Source organism: Bos mutus, chromosome 10 (assembly GCF_027580195.1).
Source record: "Bos mutus isolate GX-2022 chromosome 10, NWIPB_WYAK_1.1, whole genome shotgun sequence".
In the NCBI taxonomy this organism is placed as follows: Eukaryota; Metazoa; Chordata; class Mammalia; order Artiodactyla; family Bovidae; genus Bos; species Bos mutus.
The window spans coordinates 77290215-77317541 of record NC_091626.1 but is presented as its reverse complement, the minus strand read 5'-3'; the positions used below and the strand labels follow the sequence as shown (position 1 = coordinate 77317541).

Sequence of the window (27327 nt, the reverse complement as noted above, 5' to 3'; positions counted from 1 at the left end):
TAGTGAATAGATGTGAACATAGATATGCTGGGCATAGAACAAATTACTGTGAAAAGAGTCCTATCAGAGGGGCATGGAAAGCAGCCATGTCCATCATAAATGATATCAAAGTATCTAGAAATCAAAATAATTTGTCACAATTATATAATCATTTCAATCTTTTGCTATTTTCCTAGCTCATTTTCAAATCTTTTCCTAGCTCATTTCCAAATCTTTTACTATTTATGTCACTCATTGGAAAAGACCCTGATGCTGGGAAAGATTGAAGGCGGGAGGAGAAGAGGATGACAGAGGATGAGATGGTTGGATGGCATCACCGACTCAATGGACATGGGTTTGGGTAAACTCCGGGAGTTGTTGATGGACAGGGAGGCCTGGCGTGCTGCAGTCCATGGGATCACAAAGAGTCAGACACGACTGAGTGACTGAACTGAACTGAACTGATTTTCCTAGCACATGTTAGATGCTTAATAATACTTAATAAGGGGCTTCCCTGGTGGGCTTCCATGGTAGCTCAGCTGGGTAAAGAATCTACCTGTAATGCAGGAGAGCCTGGTTCAATTACTGGGTCAGGAAGATCCCCTGGAGAAGGGATAGGCTACCCACCCTAGTATTCTTGGGCTTTCCTGGTGGCTCAGACAGTCAAGAATTTGCCTGCAATGCGGGAGACCTGGGTTTGATCCCTGGGTGGGAAGATTCCCTGAAGGAGGGTATGGAAACCCATTCCAGTATTCTTGCCTGGAAAATTCCATGGACAGAGGAGCCTGGTGGGCTACAGTCCATGGGGTTGCAAAGAGTCATACACAACTGAGTGACTAAGTACAAGCATAACGCTTAGTAAAACAAGAAATGAACATTTTAGGGATTTCTAAGCATTTGGTACATATTGATAAGCCATAAAATAATCAAATATCTGAAAGAAAAATGTGAAACACATATAGTTACTGACAGGTGTAACTGCTAACAGTTCATATTACAGCACTGGCATTAACAGTGTCCAGAGACAATTTGATGAAGAACATGGGAGGGAAAAATGGTAACTTAATAGAGGAGTTTACTTCTTTCACAGAAGTAGGGTGATTTTCTTTTTCATTTTTTGTAACTGTAAAATTTCAAAAATCCAAGTTACACTATTCTCGTTAATTCAGAATTGCCATGCTAATCCTAACATTTGACCCCTAATTCTAATAAAATATAATACAGTTAATAGAGTAAAAATAACAAGATCTTTCTTTAATATTTAAAACACATTTAGACTTTGACAATGATAAACAGTTGTAACCTGAAGCCTCGGGATAATTTATTTACTACTCGGCAAGTTAATTTCCTAATTGGTAAAAGAAAAGAGGTTAGATTAGATAATCTATAAAGGAAATTTTCTCTTGCATTTCTGATGGAAATGCACCTTATCATGGAGACCATCAGGGACTGTACTTTGAAAGTGAAAGTGTCAGTCGCTCAGTCGTGTCCAACTCTTTTCAGGCTGCAATTGACTGCAGCCTGCCAGGCTCCTCTGTCCATGGAATTTTCCAGGCAAGACTAATGGAGTGGGCTGCCATTCCCTTCTCCAGGGAATCTTTCTAGCCCAGGGATTAAATCCAGGTCTCTTGCATTGCAGGCAGATTCTTCACTGTCTGAGTTACCAGGGAAAATAAAAGTAAACTTTTTGACAAACAATTTCCTTTTTAATATAGCTTACTTAATTATTCTTTTAGCGAGCGCAACAGAGTAGTCATAACTTTTGTAATTAATTTTAAACACTTTCATACCCATCTGAGGTTTAATTTTATCACAAAGCTGTATCATCAATGTATCTGAGAATTTCTAAAAATTGATTGTATAATCAGCATATCATGGCATTGTTTATTTTCCTCCTTTAGATGCCTGTATTTTGAGAAATACTCTAAATTCTTACCTCTAAGAGATAGGGCTCCATTTGATCCAAGGTTTTTCCAAGATGCTTATCTGGATCTAAACCTGCCAAGAAAGGTCAAATATTTTTTTTACATAACTATTAAACTGGAGGTTTAAAAACACATTTCCATTCCCTTGGTTCCTCTTTGCCTAGGAAACTAGTGTATATATATTTTAAAGTGCTCTGATTCTAAAGCAAAATTTACTTTGCTAGTATTTATTTTTCTATTCCCCTTGGGTAACTGCTTTTCTTGCTCCTGAAAAGTAAGTTTCATTCCAGTTCATTTTTTAATTGCTCTTCATCAACTACCAGATGCATTGTTTCAATCCCTTTTTCATTTTTGAGGAACTGTAATTAGGGTAGGAAAAAAACTATCATTTAGAAGATATGAAATTGAAATCCAAGGCATTTTAATTATTATAATTTGTTTTTACTCATGGAGACAACAGTGAGAATTTTTCTGACACACCTATTTTGTATAAATTTCAAACTTATTTGGAGAATAAAAGTAGAAAACAAGAGAGTGGTAGGCTGTAAGCCTATATAATTAATTCACTTAATAACACATGAACAGAAATATTACCAAATTAAATGACAGCTTATTTTAATGACCACTTGTGTGACAGTGTTTTCTAAGAAAAAAAGAAACTCTGAAAAATCATTACAGTACCAGTAGCATGTGCATAATCTCTGATGAAAGTGTTCCAACTGATAACAGCAGAGTTTATGTGAGTGATGGGGTATAGTAGACTACTGTGGACAACAGGAACTCGTCCCACATTCCAAAATTCATCTTCCAGGGGGAAAAAATCACATGCCACAATTCAGCTATGAAATGAATGAACTCACTTTAGATATTTACATCCATAGTATTTGCAGTAGCTTAAGCTTATTTAAATATGCTATTTTTACATTTTTATTGGTTTAAACCATTTAGCTTATTGAGTATACGAACTGAGTAACAATTTTCTGCTTCTAGTTGGATGCCTGTTTTGGTAACATGATATTTGTTATAATCACATACAGAATAATAAAAGGGAAGTCAGATAAAGATTGAGGATTCTCATATAGTAAAGCCAAAGCAAACAACTCAAACTAGTAGCACTAGGTAGATTAAGTCAACTCCCTTCATGGCACCCTTATCGTGGTGTGTTCACTAAAAGCAAAATTTCAGTTGGCTGGGTAAACACATTGATGAAGTAATCACTGACTTATTCTAGTCTCTATTCATGTAGAACACTTTTCAAAGTTTAAAATGAATAAGTAAATGAAATATTTTGAAACAAACACATATGTAATCATCACTCAGATTTAATAAACATAAATATCTTGCCATATTTCCTCCACAACTTCAAGAAATAAACATCACCAACATAATAGAATTTCACAGTATATCTACCCCTAATTAATCTATTTTCCCTAGTCTTTCAACATGAATAACCACTCTTATCAAGTATTTCCCAACTATGCTTTTATAATTTTATTATAAGTGTACATATCCAAAACAATATTTGATGTTGTTCATGTATATCAAATTTTAACATGAATGATAACTTTTGTTTTTTTCCAGTTCCCTTTGTTAATGAAAGATTTATTTATATTGATTACTGTGGCTCTGGTCCATCCATCTTTACTGTTCTATTACATTATGGAATTTACATGTCCATTTTCCAGTAGGTGGACAGCTGGGCAATGACTTATTTCTAATGTCTGTTTTTCTACTAGGAAGAACTTTCTGTGCTGCATTAAATATGCATATATATAAAATTACCACGATAGTGTAGAAAAACTATAATATAATTGCTATTTTACGTATATATATATATATTTATACCTATATATGTAATCTTCAAGTCTACTATATATTGCCAAATTGCTCTCCAAAGAAGTATTGTTACTTTGTACTTTCACCATCAAGGAAATAAACCCCTAGTTCCCATAATATGAAAACAGTTTAATATCAGATTTTTCATCTTTGCCAATCTGATATACACAGACATATAAAAAATGTTTTGGATACTTGTATTAGTTTTAACCTTATGATTACTATTAAAAATAAGCACTTTTCCATATTTCATTGCCCATTCATTCAGGTTTTCACTTCTGTGAACTGCTTATTAAAATCACTTGGTTTTTTAAATGCTGTTTTCCCTTTTATTTGATGATTAATTGTTCTTGATATATTCTGAATGCTGATTCTTCATCATTATGGGCACAGTAAACACTTTGCTAACCAGTGGCTTGTTATTACACTTTTTTATTGGGGGAAGGTCTTTTGATAAACATAAAAATTTTAACCTTATAGTAGTCAAAAGAATTGTTACTTAAAAATGTTTTTCCTTTCTTTGTAATAAATTCTTTCCTTCCCCAAGGAAATAATGTGAGTCTTTTATATTTTCCTTTTGAAGTTTTAAAACTTTGTATTCACATTGAGATATTCAACTTATGTAGAATTTACTTTCAGTTATCATAGCTAGAGTGTTATAATTCTATCTCTTATTTATGGGTAAAGTATTGTTTATGGAAACCTTTCCCTACCTCTGCCAAACACAACATCTCTATCAGTTCAGTTCAGTCACTCAGCCGTGTCCGATACTTTCTGACCCCATGAACCATAGCACGCCAGGTCTCCCTGTCCATCACCAACTGCCGAGTCTACCCAAACCCATGTCCATTGAGTCAGTGATGCCATCCAACCATCTCATCCTCTGTCATCCCCTTCTCCTCCTGCCCTCAATCTTTCCCAGCATCAGGGTTTTTTCAAATGAGTCAGCTCTTCGCATAAGGTGGCCAAAGTATCGGAGTTTCAGCTTCAACATCAGTCCTTCCAATGAACACACAGGACCGATCTCCTTTAGAATGGACTGGTTGGATCTCCTTGTTGTCCAAAGGACTCTCAAGAGTCTTCTCCAACATCACAGTTCAAAAGCATCAATTCTTTGGCACTCAGCTTTCTTTAGAGTCCAACTCTCACATCCATACATGACTACTGGAAAACCATAGCCTTGACTAGACAGACCTTTTTTGGCAAAGTAATATCTCTGCTTTTTAATATGCTGTCTAGGTTGGTCATAACTTTCCTTCCAAGGAGTGAGGGTCTTTTAATTTCATGGCTGCAATTAGCATCTGCAGTGATTTTGGATACCCATACTTCACAGCAAATAGAAGAAGAAAAGCTGGAAGCAGTGGTAGATTTCTTCTTCTTGGGCTCTAAAATCACTGTGGCTGGTGACTGCAGCCATGAAAACAGAAGACGATTGGTTCTTGGCAGGAAACCTATGACAAACCTAGACAGTGTGTTAAAAAGCAAAGATATCACTTTTCTGACAAAGGTCCATATAGTCAAGGCTATGGTCTTTCGTAGTCATGTACAGATGTGAGAGTTGGACCATAAAAAAGGCAGAGTGCCTAAGAATTGAGGCTTTCACACTGCAGTGCTGGAGAAGACTCCAGAGAGTCCCCTGGACAGCAAGGAGATGAAACCAGTCAATCCTAAAGGAAATCAACCCTGAATACTTATTGGAAGTACTGATGTTGAAGCTGAAGCTCCAATACTTTGGCCACCTGATGTGAACAGGTGACTTATTGGAAAAGACCCTGATGCTGGGGAAAACTGAAGGCAGGAGGTAAAAAGGGTAACAGGATGAGTTCATTGGATGGCATCACTGATGCAATGGACACAATTTGGGCAAACTCCAGGAGATAATGAGGGACAGGGAAGCCTGGCATGCTATAGTCAGTGCGGTTGCAAAGAGTTAGACACTAACTGGTGACTGAATAGCAACTCTTGTAGGATTGCAGTGGAACATGTTTTTCAGAAATGTGCAGCCTGATTTATAATTTTTATTTTTTACTGTGAAATGACTCTTCATATTCTTTGACCATTTTTCTAATAGACTACTCATTATCTTTTCTTAATAATACTGAAACATCTCTAAACAAAGGCTATTTATTTCATGAATTCACATAAGGTAGAAGACTTTATTGGTGATCAGTCTTTTACATTAGATTTTGTCACATATTTGGCAACGTGGGGAGTTTCATCAAGATGCCAGTTTTTTGCTGTTTTTAATATTTTCTCTGACTTTTAATTTCATAAACTTTACTCTTACTTTTATTACTTCCTTGCTTCTATTTACATTTATTCAGTAGTTTATTTATTCTAGATTCTTGATTTGAACACTTGATTCATTTATATTTACATATTTCTTATTTTTTAAATAGAAAGATTTTAAATACCAATTTAGCTGCATCCCAAAAGATTTGAAAGTGGCACATTTGTTGTCATTCAGTTGTCAATATTTTGTCATTTTTATTGTTATTTAAGATTACTCTTGTGTCAAACATGTTTGCTTACTTCTACTACTTTTTTTTCCTTTCTAATTTGACTGCATATGGTCAAGACTATATCTTTATACTACAATTCTTCAAAATTTGGTAAAGTTTCTTCATGACTTATAGATAATTACATATTATAAATACCCCATCTGTGCTTGGAAAGTGGATCTGTTGAAAGCAAGTTCAGTTCACTCAGTCGTGCCCAACTCTTTGTGACCCTGTGGACTGCAGCATGCCAGGCTTCCCTGTCCATCACTAACTCCCAGAGCTTGCTCAAACTCATGTTCATCGAGTTGGTGATGCCATCCAACCATCTCAACCTCTGTCATCCCCTTCTCCTCCTGCCTTCAGTCTTTCCCAGAATCAGTCTTTTCCAATGAGTCAGTTTTTCAGCTTCAGCATCAGTCCTTCCAATAAATATTCAGGACTGATTTCCTTTAGGATGGACTGGTTGGATCTCCTTGCTGTCCAACGGACTCTCAAGAGTCTTCTCCAACACCACAGTTTAAAAGCATCAATTCTTCAGCACTCAGCTTTCTTTATAGTCCAACTCTTATATCCATACATGACTACTGAAAAAAACCATAGTTTTGACTAGATGGACCTTTGTTGGCAAAGTCTCTGCTTTTTAATATGCTGTCTAGGTTGGTCATAGCTTTTCTTCCAAGGAGCAAGCATCTTCTAATTTCATGGCTGCAGTCACCATCTGCAGAGATTTTGGAGCCCCCCAAAATAAAGTCTCTCACTGTTTCCATTGTTTCCCCATCTATTTGCCATGAAGTGATCGGACTGGATGCCATGATCTTAGTTTTCCAAAATAAGATTTTATACTTAAACACACAAAATCATGACCTTAATTGTTAATTCTGCCGTTCAAATCTTCTATGACCTTACTAATATTTTATTTACATGAACTATTATTTCAAATAAAGGGGTGGTATAACCTTTCAGTACGATTTTGGTTTTAATAGTTTGTTATAATTCTGTCAATTTTGTTTTATATGCTTGAGAAGTAACTTGTTACACACAAGTTCATAATTTCTAAAACTTTTGAGAGTATTATTCCTTTATCGAGAAGTGGTGAGCTTTTCATCTCCACATATGACTTTTATCATACATTCTATTTATCAACATTATAATTTCAGCTTTCTTTTGTTAATATTTTTCTGATTTACACATAACCAGGGTTTGAAAAATTTTATTTTATCTTATAAATACAAGTTCACAGAATTGAGCTTAAATATTTTATATTTTTTATATTCTACATTTTTTTTTCTGGACCTGTTTCTGTCACCTTATTGTGGACTTCTTGTTATATTAAACTTTATGTATCATTTTTCCTTTGCCATTTTCTGCCTCATACCAAAAAATAAACAAAAAAAAGATCAAAACAGTGTTTTGCCTGTTTTCTCGGCTGATTAGAAAGCTGTATACTGGATTTCTACTCTTTCAGTAATCACTGGTAATTTTTAACACACATTCAAAACCATAGAAAAGTGTTAGTCACTCAGTCAGGTCCAGGTCTTTGAGACCTCCATAGACTGCAGCCCTCCAGGCTCCTCTGTCCATGGAACTTTCTAGGCAGAATACTGGAGTGCCTATCCATTCCCTTTTCCAGGGGATCTTTCTGACCTAGGAATTGCCTTCTGGGTGAATTATTTTTTTCTGCTTCACTCATTCTCTCTTTGACTTGGTTCGTCTAGAGTTTATTCTGCCCACTGCAATATTTTGTTTTTTAAATGACCATATTTCACTGCCAAAATTTCTAATTGTTTCTTTTCACATCATACTGTTTTGAGTGATTTAGTTTTCTAACTGATTGCTTTTTCTTTAATGGATGCTTTATTTTTATCTTTTTCAGGTTCTCCCTCATAGAGGGCTATGATCGTCCAATTACTTTTGCCTATTTCCTGACCCTTGGTAGTACAGCCCCACAGCTTCAGTTCTGAACTATTTTGTATTCTATTCATTCCTAATTCACAGTGATATTTATAATGCTTTCAGTCTCTCATGACTGAATCTATGAATTTATGTTTTGTGTTCTTAATAAGGATCTGGGAGTAAATAAATACCTATCTAAAATGCATGAAAAGTATTTTAAGAGCACATGGCTTTATATAGGTTGGCATTGAAAGATCAAATCCAGAGTCTTCCCATTTTCCTTGCAGTCTTTAAATTCACTGCAAAGTTATCAGGCGCCAGGTCTGAACTATTAGAGAAATATCTGTTATATCTCATTTCAAAGATGGCTGTATTCCATGACATACCAGTAAAGTGATTTGGCTTGCCTTTAGATAAGAGAGTCAGTAAAATATGTAAACATAAGTCACATTGAGAACATTTTTTCCAGATGAACCCATATTCATCATAGAAGCATACCATGGTAAAAATTAGTCGATTATTTCAAGATTTTTGTGTATTCAAAGAAATATTTTCAATTTATTTATTCCTAGGATAAGCACTGAAAATCCTATGGAGCTGAAACAATTAGAATAAATAAAACTTTAAAGCTTTTGGGGGTGGTCCTAAGATGGTGGAGGAATAAGATGGGGAGACCACTTTCTCCCCTACAAATTCATTGAAAGATCATTTGGACGCTGAGCAAATACCACAAAACAACTTCTGAACACTCGCGGAGGACACCAGGCACCCAGAAAGGCAGCCCATTGTCTTCAAAAGGAGGTAGGACAAAATATAAAAGATAAAACGAGAGACAAAAGAGTTAGGGACAGAGATCCATCCTGGGGAGGAAGTCTTAAAAGAGGAGAAGTTTCCAAACACTAGGAAACCCTCTCATCAGCGGGTCTGTGGGGAGTTTTGGAATCTCAGAGGGCAACATAACTGGGAGGAAAAAGTAAATAAATAAAACCCACAGATTAAGTGCCTAACTGCAACTCCCAGCAGAGAAGTAGCCTAGACACTTGCATCCACCACCAGAAAGCTGGGGCTTAACAGGGAGGCGCTGGCTGCACTGCTCAGGGTAAGGACCAGGCCTGAATGCCCTGAGGGCAATCTGAGGGAGCTAACCTGAGATAGTAACCCAAACTGTGGGATAGCCAGGGAGGGAAAAAAAAAGAAGAGAGAGAGAGAGAACTTTCCTGCAAAAAGCTCTAACCTAAAGCATTGCCAGACTGCTCACAGAACAAAGGACTGAGCGAATACCAGAGGTTAGCCAGCTGTGGACCAGCCGATCCCCCGCTGGAGACAGGGAGGCAGGTGGGTGACAGTCAGAGCCTGAAGGAAAGGGGCAAACTCAGCCCCAGAGACAGCATCCCCTAGCAAACTGTGAGCAGGCTCCCAGTTGCTAACCAAGTCTTCCTGGGATCCTGGACGGTTGATATCCATCAGGAGGGTCACAGCCAGAGATCAGCGCCTCAGAAGAGACAACAGCACACCTGAGACAGTGTTCCCACTGCGCACCCAGGACACTGAGCAGCTGGGACCGGGGAAGTGATAAAACTCACCGCCCAGCTGGGAAGAGTACGCTCGCCAAGCTTCTGATCGCCTGACCTTCTTGTACTTGAGAAGGGCACAAAATGCAGGCCCAATTGAGTCTGTGCCTTTGTGGAGTACCTGAGAATCTGAATCTGAGTGGCGGAGATCTGGGAAGTGCATGCAACCCAGGGCCTGCTTCAGACAGTTCCCTGGCAGAGCAACCTGGAGCCTGAGCAGTGTAGACTGGAAAGGCACACACGCCGTGAGTGGGAGGCAAACCCAGTGTGGCCCAGGCACTGTGAGCACTCCCCATACATGCCAGTGATATTTGTTTCCAGTGTTCCTCCCTCCCCGCAGCACAACTGAACAAGTGAGCCTAAATAAATGACCACCTTTGTCCCCTTGTGTCAGGGTGGAAGGTAGATACTGAAGAGACTTGCAAACAGAGGAAGCCAAAGTAAACAAAGAAGTGGGAACAGCTTTGGAAGTGACAGGTGCAACAGATTAAAACCCTGTAGTTAGCACTGGCTACATTGGAAGGGACCTATAGACCTTGAGAAGAAGTATAAGCTGGAACAAGGAACTATGTGAAACTGAACTGACCACACACTGCCCACAACAGCTCCAGAGAAATTCCTAGACATATTTTACCATTATCATTTTTAAATTAAACAATTTTTTTTTAAATTTTTAAGTTCTTTATTACTCCTTAAATTTTCATTTTTAAACCTAATATTACCATGGGAAAAAAAGACCCTATTTTTAAAGCAAATTTCATATTGTTTTATATAACTTTCATGATTTTGTTTTGCTTTTTTAGTATTGTATTTTTAAGAGTCTAACATCTACTCTAGATTTTTAACCTTTGCTTTTTGGTATTTGTTATCAATTCTGTACTTTAAGAAACCAAAATCAGTACCCTTTTTAATTTAGGAGTGTGATTACTGGCTTGATTGCTCTCTTCCCTTTTGACACTCCTTTTTCCTCCCCAAGGGCCCCTCTATCTCCTCCTTCCCCCTTCTCTTCTCTACTTAACTCTGAGAATCTCTTTGGGTGTTCCAGGCTGTGGAGAAAACTTAGGGAACTGATCAGAGGTTAGATTGGTCCCTCTCCTTTTGACTGCCCCTCCTCTCCTCCTGGTCACCTCTATGTCCTTCCTCCCTCTTCTCTTCTCTATGGAACTCCGTGAACCTCTCGGAGTGTTCCAGACTGTGTACACAAATAGGAAATTGATTACTGGCTAGACTGGTCTCTCCCCTTTTGATTCCCCATCTTCTCCTCCTGGTCACCTCTAACTCCTTCCTGCCTCTTCTCTTCTTCATTTAACTCTGTGAACCTCTCTGGGTGTCCCTCATCGTGGAGAATCTTTTCTCCTTTAACCTAGATGTTTTATCATCGGACCTGTATGGATGGAGAAGTCTTGAGACTACTGTAAGAATAAGACTGAAAGCCAGAGGCAGGAGGCCTAAATCTGAAACTTGAGAACACCAGAAAATGCCTGAATTCAGGGACTATCAATCGACAAAAGCTCAACCGAAAGCCTCCATACCTACACTGAAACCAAGCTCCACCCAAGAGCCAACAAGTTTCAGAGCAAGACATACTAAGCTAACTCTCCAACAAAGCAGGAACATAACCCTGAGCACAAAAATACAGGCGGCCAAAAGTCACACCAAACCCATAGACACCTTAAAACTCACTACTGGACACTTCATTGCACTCCAGAGAGAATAAATCCAGCTGCACCTACCAGAACACCGACGTGAGCGTCCCTAACCAGGAAACCTTGACAAGCCACTCGTCCAACACCATCCACAGGGTGGCTAATAAACACATGAAAAGATGCTCAACATCACTCATTATCAGAGAAACACAAATCAAAACCACAATGAGGTACCATCTCATGCAGATCAGAATGCCTACTATCAAAAAGTCTACAAACAATAAATGCTGGAGAGGGTATGGAGAAAAGGGAACCCTCTTACACTGTTGGTGGTAATGCAAACTAGTATAGCCACTATGGAGAAGAGTGTGGAGATTCCTTAGAAAACTGGAAATAGAACTGCCTTATGATCCAGCAATCCTACTGCTGGGCATACAACACACTGAGAAAATCAGAATTGAAAGAGACACGTGTACCCCAATGTTCATCGCAGCACTGTTTATAATAGCCAGGACATGGAAGCAACCTAGACGTCCATTGGCAGATGAATGGATAAGAAAGCTGTGGTACATATACACAATGGAGTATTACTCAGCTATTAAAAGAATGCATTTGAATCAGTTCTAATGAGGTGGATGAAACTGGAGCCTATTACACAGAGTGAAATAAATCACAAAGAAAAACACCAATACAGTATATTAACACATATATATGGAGTTTAGAAAGATGGTAACGATGACCCTATATGAGAGATAGCAAAAGAGACACAGATGTAAACAACAGACTGTTGGACTTTGTGGGAGAAGGCAAGGGTGGGACGATTTGAAAGAATAGCACTGAAACATGTATATTATCATATGTGAAATAGATTGCCAGTCCAGGTTCAATGCATGAGGCAGGGTGCTCAGGGCTGATGCACTGGGATGACCCTGAGGGATGGGATGGAGAGGGAGGTGGGAGGGAGGGTCAGGATGGGGAACACATGTACACCCATGGCTGATTCATGTGAATATATGGCAAAAACCACCACAATATTGTAAAGTAATTAGCTTCCAATTAAAAAAAAAACAAGCTTTAAAGCTTTAAGGAAGATTCTCAAATATTTTTCTGAAACACATATCATTTCACTAGGAAAAATAGCTAAAATAAAAGCAGTACATTTTTTCTCAGAGCTAATAATGAAATAAGCTGCATGTATAAGTCTTTATATTTTGGTAATAGGGTCTACACCATGTTTGGTGAGGATGGTAGGCATTATTTCCAGCCACAGTCTGATGATTTAGGTATTTCACACAGGGCAGACCAATCAGTAATGACACTTCACATACACACATCAATAGATTATTCCAATGGACATGTAATCCCAAGGAAACATGGGACCTGAGAAACAATTTTGACACATTGTAAATTTACCAGAGATTATGTCTGGAGACTTTGGTAGGCATCCTTGGCTTACCAAATGATTTAGCAATTTTTATTATATCTCATGAGATGATACTATTTAAATAGGCTAAATTTCATTTCCAAAAAAATCTAAGTTTTAATAATGAAACAGCTTGTCTAGATTTCACACAATAGTGTACATATTTATCTCAATTAATCTACTTTAACACTGTATATAATACACACTTGTTACTGTGGTTGGTAACGTCTACTCAAGTCCTTTTCTTCTGATGCTGGTTACTCAGCCCAAGTGCAATCTGTCTTTCCTTTCATTTTTTCTGTTCATTATAAAGTGACAAATTACTGGGGATCTCATGATCACTATCCATAAGACACGCACTTCAAATTGTTTTTATAAAATATTTTCCTGGACTAGATCCAGAGATCCCTAGCAATTCATCCCTAGCAATAGATCCCTAGCAATTCAAGCTCCTGACCTTGAGAAATCAATGGCCTAAAGCCACCCTGATCTCTGAGATCTCTTCTAAATTGGTATACCATCACACAGGGGATGATGATAGTCAGGGATGTGGTAGGAAGATTATTCATACTACCCTGGAATATACTCAGATATGGAACTTTTCTCAAGAAATTTTTTACTGCCTAAAACACTGATGTTTCCATAAATACTAAACTATATGCAAATGAAAACTCTTTTGTAACTTATTTTTATAAATATAATAAATGAATATTTAATTTTTTTAACACATTTTCTTCATTTAGAAACATCTTAGCATTGTATGTACAATCTTTATGATATTTAATTTCTCTAAATGGAAGAAGACAGTTATTAAGATAATTTTAAAAGAAGGATCTGGAGAGACAGATCACTTCAACATAAAAAACAAACCTGTTAGCTTATCTATAAATATGAAGCTCAAATATGTTAATCTTTATCTCATGTATTTTGGTTTTGGTATTTTTTAACTAGATGATATGCACAGAGAATTCTGACATTTAAGATCATTCATAAGTGAGAATGGAAGGACAGGGTCATATTAGTATCACCAAAATATATTTATCGCTGGATTTATGCTTTAAGTACTTTAGAGAGAAATATTTTAAATAATAAAGTCAATGTTTGAGTTAATATTTAACACAAAGCTTAACAAAATAAATAACTTCTTAGTTTAATTTACTTGTTTTATCAACAAGAATTCATTTATATTTCTAAGCTCAGCTAAAGAAAGATGCTAATACACCAATATATTTGCTCTCAAATGACTCACTATATAGAACCATTTTAGAATATATGAATATATAACAATACCTCAGTAATTTTAAGATCCATCTTATATATTCATTCTATTTTCAATTTTTAAGCAGTAAGCATTTAACTGGTAAGTGTAGCCAGTCCAAAGTCATAATCTTCTCTTACTTTGAATAAATGCTAGTATCTAGACCCAATACAATTTCAGTATAATTTGAAATCTCTATCCTAATCTTTGTAATGTCATCATTCGTATTTTATTTTATACAACGTTAGAACCTTTGAGGGACTGTGAAAAGCCTATGAAAAAGCCACAATGGTTCACCGGCTTTTTCAATGCAATTCAACTTTATCTAAAAGCTTCAATTTATCCTAGTTTTTGAAAAAAATGTTTCTTTTTCAGATTCATTCAATTTAGGTGTCTCTTCTCTAGCGAAGGCTGGGTCATGAAAGGACATAATCTGTGCTTCACCAAAACCCTAACAGTCTGTTCAATTTACCTCCTGAATCCGTCAGTTGTGGAATGTGTTTCAGTGTTTCTAGTTCCCTTATGAAAACCTTTATAATCATTGAGACAGTAATATTTAATAACATTTATATAAATGCAAACATCAAAAATATTAATATTAATAATGAAAGTGAAAATGAAATTCACTCAGTCATGTCCAACTCTTTGTGATCCCCTGGACTATACAGTCCATGGAATTTTCTAGGCCAGAATACTGGAGTGAGTAGCCTTTCCCTTCTCCATGGGATCTTCCCAACCCAGGAATCGAACTGGGGTCTCCTCCATTGCAGGCGGATTCTTTACCAACTGAGCTATCAGGGAAGCCCAATATTAATAAATTAATAAATATATAAATAAGTTAAAGTTATTAACAAAATTTTCTCCAAAGTAGAGAAAAATTTACCATAAATCCTGACACCTAAGCATTTAATCATGTATTATAGACATTCCTTGATGGAAGCTGGGTGGATGAATAAACCCACAACAAGATCTAGGCACTGGATAACTCCATGCAGAATTAAGAAATTAATTAGGAGGAAGAGCCATAATTTGCAGAGTTGACATCTACTTTACTTTACTTGCATGTATCAATGGGAAGCAATTACAATTCAATTAAAATATTCAATTTTATTACTTTACTGACTGACCTTGAAGTTAATGCCTGTTTTATTTAATTGCATCATCTATGAATAAATGTTAACCCTACAATGTTATGCCCCATTATTTTCAATGCATTTTTCAACTTCTCAACTGAATTATATCAGTCAATTTATTGTCTACTGTCATGAGAGCAAGTGGAGGTTTATTTCTTTGCGACAGCCCAATATATGAGAGAAACATTACAAAATGTTTGATAATGCTATTTTTAACAGAGTCAAGAAAAATGAATTGTGTTCTCATTTCAACTTTTGTAGCCTAGACATTTACTGTAAAATCAGTAGGTGATATTAGAAAAGGTATAATCACTCTGAGAGCAATTTTTAGTCTGACTATAATTCTTGATAAATTTCATTGCAGGCAGAAATGGAACATCCCGTGTATCTTCAAAAGTTAAACACACACACACACACCCCTATTAATCTCTTCCTATTTTTACCAGGCTCTCTGGCTATCAGAATAAGTGGATTTCATCTAAAAAGTTCTAATGTTTTTGTTAGGGCTTCCCTAGTGTCTCCGTGGTAAAGAATCTGCCTGCAATGCAGGAGAGGACGAATTTGGTCCCAAGGTCTGGAAGATCCCCTGGAGGGAAATGGCAGACCACTCCAGTATTCTTGCCTAGAAAATCTCATGGACAGAGGAACCTAGTGGGCTACAGCTCATGAGATCTCAAAAGTCAGACACAACTTAGTGACTAAACCACAATCACCACCAATTTTTTTGTTCCCAGATTTCAATCGAACATACCATTATCTTACAATTGAGAATTTAATTAATGAAATCACTATATTAATGTCAAAAAGAACAAATAAGACTGATTATATGATCTCTAAAGCAAAAATTAGCTCAGATGTTTTGAAAGTTGACTATTTGGAGAAGGATCTTATTTCAATTTCCAATTTTCCACTTCTACAATTAGATTACTAAAAGCTTAGCTATCTTAGAGGGTATGTTAGGATTCATCTCAACATGTAACTTCTTTCTGAAATCTATGAACTGGTAGCTTACTTCAATATAAGGAGACTTATATAACATAACATAACATAAAGTTACTTATAGAACATAGTGTTCTTGCCTGGAGAATCCCAGGGACGGGGAAGCCTGGTGGGGCTGTTGTCTATGGGATTGCACAGAGTCGGACATGACTGAAGTGACTTAGCAGTAGCAGCAGCAGCAACATAAAGGAGATTCGGATACTTTATGGATTCACTTTTGAGATCCACAGAACCCATGAAATGAATGATCAAAAAATCATGTTAAATATAATTATGCAGTTAATGATAATCAATATTTGCTGATGATAGCCTAAATGGTCCTTTGTCTATTTTTAAAATACTATAAAGTTTTAATATGTAAAAAATGAATAAAAAGTGAAAGATGTGCAAATTAAAGAAATTTTTAAAGGGAGGATTTGAGATACTTATTAAAACTATTTAAGATATTTAACATAAATATCTTCCTAATTTTTCATATTAATTTTTGACATAATAAAAAGTGCAAAGTGAAAGAAGCCTGACAATGAGTAGAGATTGTTTAAAGAGGTGAAAGTTGAAGTTAAAAAAGCAGACAAAAGTCAAATCCTATGGATCTTTGTGTTTAATTTTAAAGAGTTTATACTTGACTGTAAGGTCAGAGAGAAGACAGAAGAATTCTAAGCCAAGGATGGCATGATCCAATTTAACCTTTACAAAGATTACTCTAGCTTCAGTCAAATTCATTGACAGGAAACAAGACTGACAGTAAGAAGGCAAATAAAGGAACTGCTGCAATAATTAGTGAGGCAGGACCTAACAGACAAAAGCAATAGGTATGGAAGGAAGAGAACAGATTTGAGAGCAACATATAGTAGGCAGGATACATATTACTTGCTGATGAATTGGGTCTGGTGAATAATACAGGAAAAAGAAAAGGCACAGATAGGGGTGGTCCTAAGATGACAGAGGAATAGGACAGAGAGATCACTTTCTCCCCCATAAATTCATTGAAAGAACACTTGAACATTGAGCAAATACCACAAAACAACTTCTAAACGCTGGCAGAGGACACCAGGCACCCAGAAAGGCAGCCCATTGTCCTCAAAAGGAGGTAGGACAAATATAAAAGATAAAAAGAGAGACAAAAGAGTTATGGATGAACCCGTCCCAGGCAGGAGTTGTAAAAGAGGGTAAGTTTCCAAACACCAGGAAACCCTCTCACCGGCGGATCTGTGGGGAGTTTTGGAATCTCAGAGGGCAACATAACCAGGAGGAAAAATAAATAAATAAAACCCACAGATTACATGCCTAACATCAACTCCCAGCGGAGAAGTAGCCCAGATGCTGTGTCTGACACCAGCAAGCAGGGGCTGAACAGGGAGGCACCAGCTGCATTGCTTAGGGTAAGGACTGGGCCTGAATGCCCTAAGGGCAATCTGAGGGTGCTAATGTGAGATAGCAACCCAAACTCAGACAGAGAGACATTTCCGGCGGAAAGCCCTAACCTAAGGCACTGCAGGGCCCGCTCACAGAACAAAGGACTGAGCCAATTACCAGAGGAGACAGGTTGAGGACCAGCCCATCCCCCGCCAGAGACAGGGAGACAGGCAGGTGGCAGCCAGAGCCGGAAAAGGGCAATCTTGGCCCCAGAGATGGCATCCTGTACCAAACTGTGAGCAGGCTTCTAGTTGTTAACAAGTCTTCCTGGGATCCTGGACGGTTGACATCCACTGGGAGGGTCGCAGCCAGAGATCAGCTCCCAAGAAGAGACACACGGCACACCTGAGACGGCGCTCCCACTGTGCACCAAGGAAACTGAGCGGCTGGGACGGGGGAGGTGATAAGACGCACCACACCTGGGGAGTGTGTGCCCACCAAACCCCTGGTCACCTGAACTGCTCGGACCTGGGAAGGGCACAAAACACAGGCCCAACTGAGTCTGTGCCTTTGTTGAGTACCCGAGAACCTGAACCTGAGTGGCTTAGACCTGGGAAGTGCATGCAACCCCGGGCCGGCTTTAGACAGTTCCCCTGCAGAGCAGCCTGGAGCCTGAGCAGTGTAGACTGAGAAAGCACACATGCTGTGAATGGGGGCAAACCCAGTGTGGCTGAGACACTGCAGCACTCCCCACACATGCCAGTGATATTTGTTGGCATTGTTCCTCCCTCCTCACAGTACGACTGAACAAGTGAGCCTAAATAAGTGACCACCTTCACCCCCTTGTGTCAGGGCAGGAATTAGACACTGAAGAGACTTGGGAACAAAAGAAACCAAAATAAACAGAGGGAACCGCTTTGGAAGTGACAGGTACAACAGGTTAAACCTTGTAATTAGCATCGACTACATTTGGACTGCAAAGAGATCCAACCAGTCCATTCTAAAGGAGATCAGTTCTGGGTGTTCATTGGAAGGACTGATGCTAAAGCTGAAACTCCAGTACTTTGGCCACCTCATGTGAAGAGTTGACTCAGTGGAAAAGACCCTGATGCTGGGAAGGATTGGGGGCAGGAGGAGAAGGGGACGACAGAGGATGAGATGGCTGGATGGCATCACCAACTCGATGGACATGAGTCTGAGTAAACTCCAGGAGTTGGTGATGGACAGGGAGGCCTGGCGTGCTGCAATTCATGGGGTTGCAAAGAGTCGGACACAAATGAGCGACTGAACTGACTGACTGTAAGCTGGAACAAGGAACTATCTGAAACTGAGCTGAACCTACACTGCCCACAACAGCTCCAGAGAAATTCCTACACATATTTTACTATTATCATTAAATTTTTTTTAATATTTAATTTAAAAAATTTTAAAGTCCTATATTACTCCTTTCATTTTCATTTTTATAACCTACTATCACCTTGCCAAAAAAAGGACCCTATTTTTAAAGCAAACTTCATATATAGTTTTTATAACTTTTGTGATTTTTTTTTTTAATATTGTATTTTTGAGAGTCTAACCTCTGCTCTAGATTTTTAATCTTTGCTTTTTGGTATTTGTTATCAATTTTGTACCTTTAAGAATCCAATCCTCAGTACCCATTTTTACTTAGGAGTGTGATTACTGCTTGATTGCCCTCTCCCCCTTATTACTCTCCTTTTTTCCCCTAGGTCATCTCTACCTCCTCCCTCCCTCTTCTCTTTTCTACCCAACCCTGTGAATCTCTCTGGGTATTTCGGGCTGTGGAGAACACTTAGGGAACTGATTACTGGCTAGATCTTTCACTCTTCTCTTGATCCACGCCTCCCCCTCTCCTTCTGGTCACCTCTATCTCCTTCCTCCCTCTTCTCTTTTCTATGTAACTCTGTGAACCTCTCTGGCGTTCCAGGCTGTGGAGAGCACATAGGGATTTGATTACTGGCTAGATTGCTCTTTCCCTTTTGGATCCACCCCCCCTTCTCCTCCTGGTCACCTCTATCTCCCTCCTCCCTCTTCTCTTTTTCATGTAACTCAGTGAACCTTTCTGGGTGTTCCTCATTGTGGAGAATCTTTTCTCCTTTAACCTAGATGTTTTATCATCGGACCTGTATGGATGGAGAAGTCTTGAGACTACTGTAAGAATAAGACTGAAAACTAGAGGCAGGAGGCTTAAGTCCAAAACCTGAGAGCACCAGAGAACTCTTTACTTCAGGGAACATATATCAATAAGAGCTCATCCAAAAGCCTCCATACCTACACTGAAACCGAGCTCCATCCAAGAGCCAACAAGTTTCAGAGCAAGACATACTAAGCTAATTCTCCAACAAAGCGGGAACATAACCCTGAGCACAAAAATACAGGTGGCAAAAAGTTACACCAAACCCAGAGACACCTCAAAACTCACTATTGGACACTTCATTGTACTCCAGAGAGAAGAGATCTAGCTCCACCCACCAGAACACCAACGTGAGCTTCACTAACCAGGAAACCTTGACAAGCCACTCGTCCAACCCCAACCACAGGGAGGAACCTCCACAATAAAGAGGAACCACAAACTGCCAGCATACAGAAAGGCCACCCCAAACACAGCAACCTAAACAAGATGAAAAGGCAGAGAAATACTCAGCAGGTAAAGGAACATGATAAATGCCCACCAAACCAAACAAAAGAGTAGGAGATAGGGAGTATACCTGAAAAAGAATTCAGAATAAAGATAGTAAAAATGATCCAAAATTTTGAAAACAAAATGGAGTTACAGATAAATAGTCTGGAGACAAGGATTGAGAGAATGCAAGAAAAGTTTAACAAGAACCTAGAAGAAATAAAAAAGAGTCAATCAATAATGAATAATGCAATAACTGAGATCAAAAGCACTCTGGAGGGAACTGAGGCAAAAGACAGGATAAGTGATGTAGAAGATAGAAAGGTAGAAATAAATGAAGCAGAGAGAAAAAAAGAATTGAAAGAAATGAGGATAACCTAGAGATCTCTGGGACTATGTCAAATGCCCCAACATTTGAATCATAGGAGTCCCAGAAGAAGAAGACAAAAAGAAAGGCCATGTGAAAATACTTGAGGAGATAATAGTTGAAAACTTCCCTAAAATGGGGAAGGAAATAGTCACCCAAGTCAAAGAAACCCAGAGAGTCCCAAACAGGATAAATCCAAGATGAAACACCCCAAGACACATATTAATCAAATTAACAAAGATCAAACACAAAGAACATATATTAAAAGCATCAAGGGAAAAACAACAAATAACACACAAGGGGATTCCCATCAGGCTAACATTTGATCTTTCAATAGAAACTCTTCAGACCAGATGGGGATGGCAGGACATACTTAAAGTGATGAAAGAGAAAAACCTACAACCCAGATTACTGTATCCAGCAAGAATCTTATTCAAATATGAAGGAGAAATCAAAAGCTTTACAGACAAGCAAAAGCTGAGAGAATTCAGCACCACCAAACCAGCTCTTCAACAAATGCTAAATGATCTTCTCTAAACAGGAAACACAGAAAAGGTGCATAAACTTGAACCCAAAACAACAAAGAAAATGGCAATGGGATCATACTTATCAGTAATTACATTAAATGTAAATGGGTTGAATGCTACAACCAAAAGACAAAGACTGGCTGAATGAATACAAAAACAAGACCACTATATATGCTGTATACAAGAGACCTACCTCAAACCTAGGAACACATACAGACTGAAAGTGAAGGGCTGGAAAAAGATATTTCACGCAAATTGAGACCAAAAGAAAGCAGGAATAGCAATAGTCATATCAGATAAAATAGACTTTGAAATAAAGGCCGTGAAAAGAGACAAAGAAGGACACTACATAACGATCAAAGGATCAATCTAAGAAGAAGATATAACAATTATAAATATATATGCATCCAACATAGGAGCACTGCAATATGTAAGGCAAATGCTAGCAAGTATGAAAGGGGAAATTAACAGTAACACAATAATAGTGGGAGACTTTAATACCCCCTCACACCTTTGGATACATCAACTAAACAGAAAATTAGCAAGGAAACACAAACTTTAAATGATACAATGGACCAGTTAGACCTAACTGATATCTATAGGACATTTCACCCTAAAACAATTAATTTCACCTTATTCTCAAGTGTACACAAGAGCTTCTCCAGGAGAGATGACATCCTGGGCCATAAATCTAGCCTTGGTAAATTTAAAAAAATTAAAATCATTCCAAGCATCTTTTCTGATCACAATGCAGTAAGATTAGATGTGAACTACAGGAAAAAAAACTATTAAAAATACAAACATATGGAGGCTAAACGACATGCTTCTGAATAACCAACAAATCACAGAAGAAATAAAAAAAGAAATCAAAATATACATAAAGGAATGAAAGTGAAAATACAACAACCCCAAACCTATGGGACACTGTAAAGGCAGTGCTAAGAGGAAGGTTCATAGTAATACAGGCTTACCTCAAGGAACAAGAAAAAAGTCAAATAACCTAAATCTACACCTAAAGCAAGTAGAAAAGGAAGAAATGAAGAACCCCATGGTTAGTAGAAGGAAAGAAATCATAAAAATTAGGGCAGAAATAAATGCAAAAGAAAAAAAAGAGACCATAGCAAAAATCAACAAAGCTAAAAGCTGGTTCTTTGAGAAGATAAATAAAATAGACAAACCACTAGCCAGACTCATCAAGAAACAAAGGGAGAAGAATCAAATCAACAAAACTAGAAATGAAAATGGAGAAATCACAACAGACAACACAGAAATACAAAGGATCATAAGAGACTACTATCAGCAACTATATGCCAATAAAATGGACAATTTGGAAGAAATGGACAAATTCCTAGAGAAGTATAACTTTCCAAAACTGAACCAGGAAGAAACAGAAAATCTTAACAGACTCATCACAAGCACGGAAATCGAAACTGTAACCAGAAATCTTCCAGCAAACAAAACCCCAGGACCAGACAGCTTCACAGCTCAATTCTACCAAATATTTAGATAAGAGCTAACACCTATCCTCCTCAAACTCTTCCAGAAAATTGCAGAGGAAGGTAAACTTTCAAACTCATTCCATGAGGCCACCTTCACCCTAATACCAAAACCAGACAAAGATGCCACAAGAGAAGAAAACTACAGGCCAACATCACTAATGAACTTAGATGCGAAAATCCTTAAAATTCTAGCAAACAGAATCGAACAACATATTAAAAAAATCATATATCATGACCAAGTGGGCTTTATCCCAGGGATAAATATGCACAAATCTTTAATATGCACAAATCAACAAAGTTATACATCACATTAACAAACTCAAGTATAAAAACCAAATGATTATCTCAATAGATGCAGAGAAAGCCTTTGACAATATTCAACATTCATTTATGATAAAAATCGTCCAGAAAACAGGCATACAAGGAACATATCTCAACATAATAAAGGCTATATATGACAAACCCACAGCAAACATTATCCTCAATGGTGAAAAATTGAAAGCATTTCCCCTAAAGTCAGGAACAAGACAAGGATGCCCACTCTCACCACTACTATTCAACATAGTTTTGAAAGTTTTGGCCACAGCAGAAAAAGAAATGAATCCAGATTGGAAAAGAAGTAAAACTCTCACTGTTTGCAGATAATATGATCCTCTACATAGAAAACCCTAAAGACTCCACCAGAAAATTACTAGAGGTAATCAATGAATATAGTAAAGTTGCAGGATATAAAATTAATGCACAGAAATCCCTTACATTCCTATACACTAACAATGAGAAAACAAATAGAAATTAAGGAAACAATTCCATTCACCACTGCAACAAAAAGAATAAAATACTTAGAATAAATGTACCTAAAGAAACAAAAGACCTACATATAGAAAACTGCAAAACACTGATGAAAGAAATCAAAGATGACACAAATAGATGGAGAAATATACCATGTTCATGGATTGGAAGAATCAATATAGTGAAAATGAGTATACTACTCAAAGCAATCTATAGTTTCAATGCAATCCCTATCAAGCTACCAACGGTATTTTTCACACAACTAGAATAAATAATTTCACAATTTGTATGGAAAAAGAAAAAAACCTCAAATAGCCAAAGCAATCTTGAGAAAGAAGAAGGGAACTGGAGGAGTTAACCTGCCTGACTTGAGCCTCTACTACAAAGCTACAATCATCAAGACAGTATGGTACTGGCACAAAGACAGAAACATAGATCCATGGAACAAAACAGAAAGCCCAGAGATAAATCCACGTACCTATGTACACCTTATCTTGGACAAAGGAGGCAAGAATATCCAATGGAGAAAAGACAATCTCTTTAACAAGTGGTGCTGGGAAAACTGGTCTACCTCTTGTAAAAGAATGAAACTAGAACACTTTCTAACATCATACACAAAAATAAACTCAAAATGGATTAAAGACATAGATGTCAGACCAGAAACTATAAAACTCCTAGAGGAAAACATAGGCAAAACACTCTCTGACATGAATCACAGCAGGATCCTCTATGATCCACCTCCCAGAGTAATGGAAACAAAAGCAACAATAAACAAATGGGACCTAATTAAGTTCAAAAGCTTTTGCACAATGAAGGAAACTATAAGCAAAGTGAAAAGACAGCCTTCAGAATGGGAGGAAATAATAGCAAATGAAGCAACTGACAAAGAATTAATCTCCAAAATATACAAGCAACTCCTGTAGCTCATTTCCAGAAAAATAAGCGACCCAATCAAAAAATGGGTCAAAGAACTAAACAGACATTTCTCCAAAGAAGACATACAGATGGCTAATAAGCACATGAAAAGATGCTCAACATCACTCCTTATCAGAGAATCGCAAATCAAAACCACAATGACGTACCATCTCATGCAGGTCAGAATGCTTGCTATCAAAAAGTCTACAAACAATAAATGTTGAAGAGGGTGTGGAGAAAAGGCAACCCTCTTACACTGTTGGTGGGAATGCAAACTAGTACAGCCACTATGGAGAAGAGTGTGGAGATTCCTTAAAAAACTGAAAATAGAGATGCCATACGACCCAGCAATCCCACTGCTGGGCATACACACTGAGGAAATCAGAATTGAAAGAGACACGTGTATCCCAATGTTCATTGCAGCACTGTTTACAATAGCCAGGACATGGAAACAACCTAGAGATCCATTGGCAGATGAATGGATAAGAAAGCTGTGGTACATATACACAATGAAATATTACTCAGCTGTTAAAAAGAATACATTTGAATGTATTCAAATACAGTATCAAATAAAAGAATACAGTTCTAATGAGGTGGAAGAAACTGGAGCCTATTATACAGAGTGAAGTCAGAAAGAAAAACACCAATACAGTATACTAACGCATATATATGGAATTTAGAAAGATGGTAACAATGACCATATATGCGAGACAGCAAAAGAGACACACATGTATAGAACAGTCTTTTGGATTTTGTGGGAGAAGGCGAGGGTAGTATGATTTGAGACAATAGCATTGAAACATATATATTATCATATGTGAAACAGATCACCAGTCCAGGTTTGATGCATGAGACAGAATGCTCAGATCTGGTGCACTGGGGTGACCCTGAGGGATGGGATGGGGAGGGAGGTAGGAGGGGGGTTCAGCATGGGGAACACATGTACACCCATGGCTGATTCATGTCAATGTATAGCCCAAACCACTACAATATTGTAAAGTAATTAGCCTCTAATTAAAAATTTAAACAATTGCATTTTACTCAAACACACACACACACACACACACACACACACACAAGAAAAGGCAAAGATAATTCACAGGTTTCTTACTTGTCAAAGTAAAACATGGTGTCAACAAACATGATTTACTTCAGATATAAAACAGAACACAAGACAGTTTGGGAAGTAAAATAAAGGGCAAATTCAATTTTAGACATGAGTTTGAGGTTTCAGGGAATCAACCAAGAAGAGGTATTTGTCAATTAGGAAAATGAGGTGAGAGCCTAGCACAGAAGTCTGGGCTGAGGATACTAATACAGAAACAGATGACATGAGATGAAATCACTCAAGGAGAATTTGTAAAGGAGAAAATAAAATATACGTAAGAGCTTGGAGGAATATCAAACTTTGATAGCCACAGCAATCAGAGAACTGTTCAAAATACAGATTTTATCTGATCATCTTCATTTTAAAATCCTTTATTTGTACTTCTGGGCAACATGGTTATATGAGCACTGGCATTCAGTTCTTTCCTTTTCTTCCTTTTCTTCTGTGATGGTTAATTTTACATGTTAACCTGAGTTGACCATGGGATGCCCAGATGAAACATTTTTTCTGAGTGTGTCTGTGGATGACACTGGCATTTGAATCAGTGGTCTCAGTAAATTGCCCTCTCCAACATGGGTGAGCAATACTCAATCTGTTGAAGCCCTAAATAGAGTAAGGGGCAGAGGAAAGAGGAATTGACCCCCCCCTTTTTTTTATTGCCTCACTGCTTGAACTGGGACATTCATCTCCTCTTCTGCTTTCAGACTGGACTGTACATTAGTGGATCCTCCGGTTCTGAAGCCTTTGAACCTGAACTGAGTTATACTACTGGCTTTCCTGGATTTCCAATTTACAGACAGTAGACTGTGGGACTTCACAGCCTCCATAATTATGTGAGCCAGCACCTCATAATACACCTCTTTTTATATCATGTTGGTTTTCTCTGGAGAATCCTGACTAATACATGTCCTCTCCATTACAAACTCCACTTAAAAGATCACTGAATAAAGGAAGAGGAAAGTATCAGCACTGAAATTGCCCAAAATTTGAACTAAATTTGTTTGCTTGAGTGAAGTTGGAATCAAATTCAGAAGAAAATCTGTCCTAAGACATTTCCAGTGAAAGAATAACTTGCTACAAAGAGAGTACAGGTGACTCCAGAGAACCCTGATTATTGTCCATACCTTAGATCGTACACTGTGAGACGCAAATCTCACCTGGTTTTTATGTAAATTTACAGTCTCTGATCCATAAACATTTCTAAATATTTACCTATATATGTTTGAGATATCAACCAATACAATAGTACTTTTCTGAAAGAGAATTTGTCAGAGGCCAAAGCCCAACAAACGTTATAACATATTCTTGTTCCAAGCAGTTTTAATACATAAACATTGGGCTCACATCTGAGATGGAAAAGTTTCACTTTCCAACCATTGCAGATATAGAATGATATTGAAATATTCCTATACACAAATATCTGCTTAGGCAATACAGTTATTAAATAGTCTTACTACTAAATAGAAAAACAGAAGAAGGCTCAAAGATTTATCTTTCCAGGAGGAATTTTCAGTTAATTGTTATATATTAACATGAAAGTTCTAGTGTAAACTGACTAACATAGTCATAAAGGTTACTATAGAGGGACAAGTTTTATAATAATATGCATTAAAATAAGATTTTATATATTTGTGAATATTGTGTTTTGTATATTTTAAAGAATAAAGGGAATTGTAGAGTTGAAGGCAGAAAGGTTCAAGAATTATAATACAGTACATACTTTTTGGAAGGCTATACACACACACATATATGTATACGTACAGAGAAGCTCGGGATGAAGAGAATCTTAATGTATTCAAAAATTCAAAGCCTATATCCATACTAGAACCAAACAGTCATATGAGTAACATTTTTAGACCAGCCTGCCCTACCTGGTGAAGAAAAGATGGGCTTTTCAGCCATAAAATGAACAAAATCAGCATTTATTTCCTCTGCTGTTATATATATGCTGCCTAAGCCAGCAC

General features: G+C 37.5%; 1 protein-coding gene across 1 annotated transcript in view; it reads right to left on the bottom strand.

Moving 5' to 3' along the window:
* DPH6 (diphthamine biosynthesis 6) overlaps window positions 1–27327 on the bottom strand; it is a 191829-nt gene that overhangs the window by 39031 nt on the left and 125471 nt on the right. Inside the window, exon 6 of the mRNA XM_005892468.2 lies at window positions 1916–1977. Coding sequence (XP_005892530.1) covers window positions 1916–1977 — 62 coding nt within the window. The remainder of the gene's footprint in view (window positions 1–1915; window positions 1978–27327) is intronic.